General features: G+C 36.7%; 1 protein-coding gene across 2 annotated transcripts; it reads left to right on the top strand.

The window, feature by feature from the left end:
- The first annotated feature begins 201 nt into the window (after positions 1 to 201).
- Positions 202 to 5,781, top strand: LOC7456193 (uncharacterized membrane protein At3g27390). 2 transcript variants are annotated; one of them, XM_002298544.4, is made up of 11 exons: positions 202 to 626; positions 733 to 904; positions 1,450 to 1,558; positions 1,647 to 1,839; positions 1,932 to 2,065; positions 3,188 to 3,476; positions 4,026 to 4,129; positions 4,214 to 4,352; positions 4,518 to 4,713; positions 4,830 to 5,073; positions 5,194 to 5,781. In XM_002298544.4, exons 2-11 carry the CDS (start codon positions 811 to 813, stop codon positions 5,450 to 5,452), a joined length of 1,761 nt encoding a protein of 586 aa, XP_002298580.1. In that variant the 5' UTR covers positions 202 to 626; positions 733 to 810; the 3' UTR covers positions 5,453 to 5,781. The 2 variants fall into 2 exon arrangements, with proteins under 2 accessions (XP_002298580.1, XP_024443133.1); XM_024587365.2 differs by having other exon boundaries at positions 204 to 626; positions 4,821 to 5,073.
- Positions 5,782 to 6,222: the final 441 nt, after the last annotated feature.

Genomic DNA, 6,222 nt, shown 5'->3' with positions numbered 1-6,222 from the left:
TTATACTCATTACACTCGCCCCTGCAAAAGCTTATCACAGTCACATTGATAAACGTGGTCTCATAGAGTAGCGAGTGAAGCAAGTCTTGGAAGAAGCAAGATGATTTATGACAACAGCAAAACATGTGAGAAAAAAACATGAACACGCAAATCAAAGCTGGATTCTTTCTCTCACAAAAAGTAGACACGGTTGATTTTATAGATTAATCTGATAAATGCTTTGCTTTTAGTTGAAGCATAAACAGCAAAACTTTGTCCATGCATACATTTTTATTAATTAGCTTAAATTATGTTATTTTAAAAAGAATTTTTTTTATAAAATTTTAATTGAATCCATAGTGAATGCAGTGCAGGACAGTAACCGATTTGTCCACAACAGTCTTTTTTTTTTTTTTTTCGAGGCCTCAAAAGAACGGTTATTTAACTGCTATCCGTTTCCTCAATGGACAAGCCTTTTCAAGTGATAAAATTTTTAAATTTTTATTAACTCTTTCAGAAAAACCATCGATAAAACACCCCACCTTGCTTTTATCTGTTTTTTTAGTCATTTGGTGGCAGTAGGAGAGCGAAATCAGTCTTTTGGTGAATCTGAGAAGTGGGATTTGCAGCAAGTTGGTTCTGGATTTGTCTGTCCTTTTCTCTTTCCTTTTCTTGGTTTCGTTGCTTGTGTGTGGATATTTGTTTTGTGACTTGAAGTGGTTAAAGATGGGGGGGTGTTTGGTTTTCTTGCAGGAAGTAGGTGGGACTGTTTCTGAGATGGGTTTATAGTGGAATTGTGAAGATCTAGGTGGTTTTCGAGTGTGAAGAGATATGGAACCCCCGAAGGAGATTTTGTCTTCTTTATGGAACTTTATTATTTTTCTGCCTTTCTTCTTTGGGCTTCTGGTTCTTGGGACCGTTAAAGGTGAGTGCTTTCAAATTTGTTTACTGGTTAATTTTGCTTTCTTGTTGTGGTAACTGAAGGACATTAATTAAGGGAAACTGTGATATTGAGAAATTAAAGAATTTGTGTATTATGATTGAATATCAAACAGCATCTAGCAGCATACAGATTGTACTTTTCAACTGGTATATTTTCTATCTGAATAATTAGCGTAATTGGGAATATTTATTACTTTGCGCATAAATTTAAATGTTAATGTTCTGGTGGCTAGTTCATTGTGAAGAAATGAACCTGGTTCGTTTCTAATTGATAAGCAACTGAACAGTTAAAAAATGGTATAAAGTTCTATCTCCTTTTTATTCCATTATTATTTTCCTCTAGCAGGAAGTTTCCTAGTTAGGTGTTTGGCTGATGCGAAACACCTAACTTACATTGAATTTCTATGCCTTGATGAAATTTGTAATTTTCAGAAAATACAAAGGTGATTCTAATTATCGAATGCACACATTTAGATTTGGAATATAGGCTAATTGTGAACCTGTCATATGCCAAAACTTTATGCTCAGGTGTTGTTTTCTGCCCGTTGGTATGCCTTATCATGACCATTGGAAACTCTGCTATAATACTGGGTCTTTGGCCACTGCATATTGTCAAGACATATTATTCAATTTTGAGGTTCTTTCTTTGACCTTAAACTTTTCTTTTCTCTTGTCCCTGATACTCAGTCAACTTACAGTGATTTCTCTTATTTGCTAATTGGCAGAACTAAACATATAGGGCCAGTTCTGAAGATTGTGCTATGTATATGCCTACCAGCTACCCTGATTCTGTGGCTAGTTCTTGGCATTGTTGGGAGTATCATAGGTGGAGCACTCTATGGGCTTCTTTCACCAATATTTGCCACTTTCGATGCTGTTGGAGAAAGGAAGACTAATATGCTTTACCATTGTTTTTATGTATGCCTTAAATACCAAGTCTTGGTCATTGTGTTTTCTGCACTTTATCCTATCTATTCTTTCTTGAAGATTTCACTGTTCTATATTTGCAGGATGGAACTTGGGACACTGTAAAAGGCAGTTTCACCGTTGTCAGAGACTTTGGAGATGTTTGTTATCATTCTTACTTCTCACTTTTGGATGACCTGCGGCAAGGGGCCCCAGATGTGAAATATTATGAAATCAGGTTTGCTTTTTGTTTTTTCTGAAAATGATAGAATCCTTGATTCAGCTCATCTCTATTTTATCATTCATTTCTTGCCCTGGAAATCCTTCACAACAACCAAGTAACATGGCTGGATAGTACCCAGCAACATTATAAGAATAATAGCCTTGAAAACCATTCTTCCAGTCTGGGTGGGGTTAACTCGACTTCTCTAATGAGTCCAAGTACTCTTGCATGGAAATTTGACATTTTTTATCATATAATATTACATGTTATGTTTTGGTTTCAAACTCTCTACTTTTGCAGTATTTGAGTTACTGAACTGCACCCGGATATTGAAGCTTTATTTTCTGCTTGTCAGATGTACATGACTTGATATTGGTCATATCATATTTAATTTTCAGCCTCTGTAAAATATAAGCTTAAAAGTCCGTAGTGAATTATTGTAGCAGTCATAGAAATGATAGAAATCTTCCAGAAACTCTATCCTCGCATTCTGGGTAAAAAGAGTTTGCTTCCACAAGAGGCCCCTTGCCACCAAATCTGGCTGCTTTGTGAGACATATATGCTTTTGAGTGTCAGAGAAGTTGCCAGCCTTTGATATTTTGACTTATACATGCCAATGCATCAGAATGATTCTGGTAATCAGTTACAGTTACATGCCCAACACACCCCTTGTTGATTATATCTAGAATTCCGAAGCTTTCTCGTTAGTGGGAACTTTTATTTAAGCTATTTGGATCAGTTGACTAATTAAGAAACTCCAGTTTGACCTGTTTTGTCAAATAAATCTTTCTTGTACCAGAAAAGTGTAGGTTTTGGAAAAATCAAGTTGAGTATGCTGGTGAGAAACAAGTTGGGAACAGGGTTTGAGAGAGCACATATTTGTTGTCAAATCCCTTTTCAGAGTGCAGGTTGTGCATCACTTACCTGGTGGACATAGGTTGATGTGGCTGAACCACATAATTTCTCTTGTGCTCTTTTGTTTTCTTCTCTTGTTTCTTTCTCTTTGGGAGGATGATGGATAATGAAGCTGAAAAACAAAGAATTGGTCATGTGGTGGAGTAGCTAATCAAAGATTTGCTTTATTCTTGTCAGTGATGGATTTTGTTTTGCATTCAACTTTATATTGAAATTTTTCAGATTGCTTCCTCTTCCCGGTGCTATTATTGCTGCTTCACTTGGTATCGTTTTTGACTTTCCGCTGGTCTCACTTATTGCCATCTGCAAAAGCCCATACATGCTTTTTAAGGGGTGGCATCGATTGTTTCATGACCTCATAGGGCGTGAAGGCCCTTTCTTGGAGACGATATGTGTACCTTTTGCAGGCCTTGCTATCCTCCTCTGGCCATTGGCTGTTGTTGGGGCTGTTTTGGGTTCCATGGTATCAAGTATCTTCCTTGGTGCTTATGCAGGCGTGGTTGTTTATCAGGTCTGAATCTTACGCTCAGTTTGCTAGTTCTTTTCTGCTCTACAAATCTATTATTAGTTTCCAACTTCAAATTTATAACCAGGCATATCGAACCTTTCGATAATATGAAATTTTCCATATTTTTGGATGTTTCTTTCAATGTAATAGCAGTTCATTGTCTATCTTGTTTTCCATTACATGTTCTGGCAATGGCTTGCTTTTGTTGTTATATTATTTCAGGAAACTTATATGCTTTGTGTACTTTTCATGAAGAGCATATCCACTTAAATCTTTCATAGTTTCTACATCCTGTATCAATCGTATAAGATTATATCCACTATTGTATTGTTAATGTTTGAGTTTAATTTCTAGCCATCTTGCTTTCTTCCTTGTGAGATGGTCCTTAAGCTTCCATGTCAATCTATTTCATGCAATTCCTGCTGCGTTGATTCTGTCATTTTATTCATATTTCAGCTACCATGAGATCATGCCAGATATAGTCATGTCAATTTCTGTCAAACATATCTGCTAGCAAAATAAAATTTGATCTTGCGGGGCTTTTAATTGCAGGAGTCTTTTTGGTTCGGGCTTTGCTATATTGTCGCATCCTTGGCCATTTATGATGAGTACAGCAACGACATTCTTGACATGCCAGAAGGATCTTGCTTTCCAAGGTTGTATTCATCCCACTAATCCATAATGGTTGTGATACGGAGCTTCTGAACTCTGATTGTTAATTTAATTTCCAACATTGACAGGCCCAAATACCAAAAGGATCCCAAGCTGACAAAGACCACCTCTCGTGCAGCTTCCTTTTCAGGGTCCACTTCTGTTCGAAATCCTCTTTCCCGCGGAGGTTCATTCAATCACCCTATGGTTGATCTTAAGCCACTTGAGGTATGTTATGCAAAACCCCCAACCACCCCCCCCCCCCCCAATCTGGCCTGTTGTGAATAAAATGGTGCTTGCCGTACCAATACAGTTATGGTTTCTATAGATTGTTTCCATGCCTTGGTTAATAGCTAAAGTACTGATTGTAAATTTTCTTCCCACCTTGTTTAGCTACTTGATCGCATATTTAAAGAGTGTCAACACCATGGTGAGATTTTTGTTTCTGAAGGACTGATAACACAACAAGACATTGACGATGCAAAGTCTGGCAAGGGTAGCAGAGTGATTAGCATTGGTTTACCAGCTTATTGCATTCTTCAGGCACTGTTGCGCTCTGTAAAGGCCAATTCTGTGGGAATTTTGTTGAGTAAGCAAATGCTTTTCATTCAGATAATTTTAGTTTTTCTTCCTTGCTGCTCATTTCCAACAGTCTCAAGGTTCTGAACATAAAATAAAAAACGCCTTTATGTTTAGCTGATGCAGGCGACAATGTCACTGAGATAACTAGCACAAACAGACCGAAAGATACCTTCTATGAGTGGTTTCTTAACCCCTTTTTGATCATCAAAGACCAGATTAAAGCAGAAAACCTTTCTGAGGAAGAAGAGGGATATCTCGGCAGATTAGTATTGTTGAATGGTGATCCCACAAAGTTGAAAAGTTTAAATAGTGGTCCACCACCTGAGTCTGAACGTAAACGTGCTGAACTCGATGCGCTAGCTCGAAGGTAATGCTGCATAACTTTTGTTCAAGCATCGACTTGAATGACTGGTTAATTTTCTTACTACACCCCTTTCCAATATCTGGTTTATTTAATTATCTGAACCACTTCTATTTCATTATTAAGGCTTCAAGGGATTACCAAATCTGTCTCGAGGTATCCTACTTCAAGACGTAACTTTGACCATCTTGTCAAGAACTTATCAGAAAATCTAGCTAAGAAGAATGGTGAGACCAAAGCAATCAACGCAATTCCGAGATCAAAAAGCGCCTTTGCCAGGATGTTTAGCCAGAACTCTTTTAAAAAGAAAACAAGCTATCATGGTTCTTCTGATCAAGAGACAGAATCAATTTCCGCAAGGAATGTGGAAATCCACATTGTATGATGAGTGATGTTGGATGTAAAGCTGTTGTTGTATCATTTCCATTTTTAGCAACGGAAGAGTGCATAGTTGATCTTAGCTATATCTTCCTACGTTACGTTCATATCTTTGCCTTGTCATTGCTGACACCCGAGAGGTATTTTGTTTTGATAAACATATATTCATCATACTGGGTCGTCTTCCCAAAAATTAGTCTTCCAGGCCTAATTAGAAATCATCATTTCTAACCATTGAAGTGTCCCGTTTGTAGATAGGCTGGCAGGAAAATAAAATCCCATGTACAAGACACTAATTATGAATTAGCAAATGTAAATAAAATTGTTTTCTTTTTATGTTTTCTCATCTTTATACAGTTCTAATACATCTATCTAAGTTTATTTTGTAGCGTTTAGTTAATGTTTCTGGATTAAGAACAAAACATGAAGAAAATGAAGATAAAAGAGATGTTTTTTTTTAAAAGTATAAAAATTACGGTTTTTTCCAAAATTTATTTTTAAAATTTATTTTAGATACAAATTTATATCTTTATTTCTATTTTCTAAAACAAATTACGGTTTTTTCTTTTCATATTTCTTTGCTGCCCTATCCACCAACTGAATGCAACCTGGGTTAATTCCTGAAGGGAAAAGGTAAGACCTAACAAGAGGGATACTGATTTTTCATTTCAACCCAATTAATTGGTCAATTGAATTTTGACCAGAGGGAAAAATGGCCCGTGAAGCATGATGTAAAGGGAAACATGCTAGTATGCATGCATATCAGGAGGGGAAATT

Source organism: Populus trichocarpa, chromosome 1, assembly GCF_000002775.5.
Source record: "Populus trichocarpa isolate Nisqually-1 chromosome 1, P.trichocarpa_v4.1, whole genome shotgun sequence".
NCBI classification, from domain to species: Eukaryota; Viridiplantae; Streptophyta; class Magnoliopsida; order Malpighiales; family Salicaceae; genus Populus; species Populus trichocarpa.
Note: the sequence above shows the minus strand (reverse complement) of the source record. Positions and strands in the feature narration are given on the sequence as shown.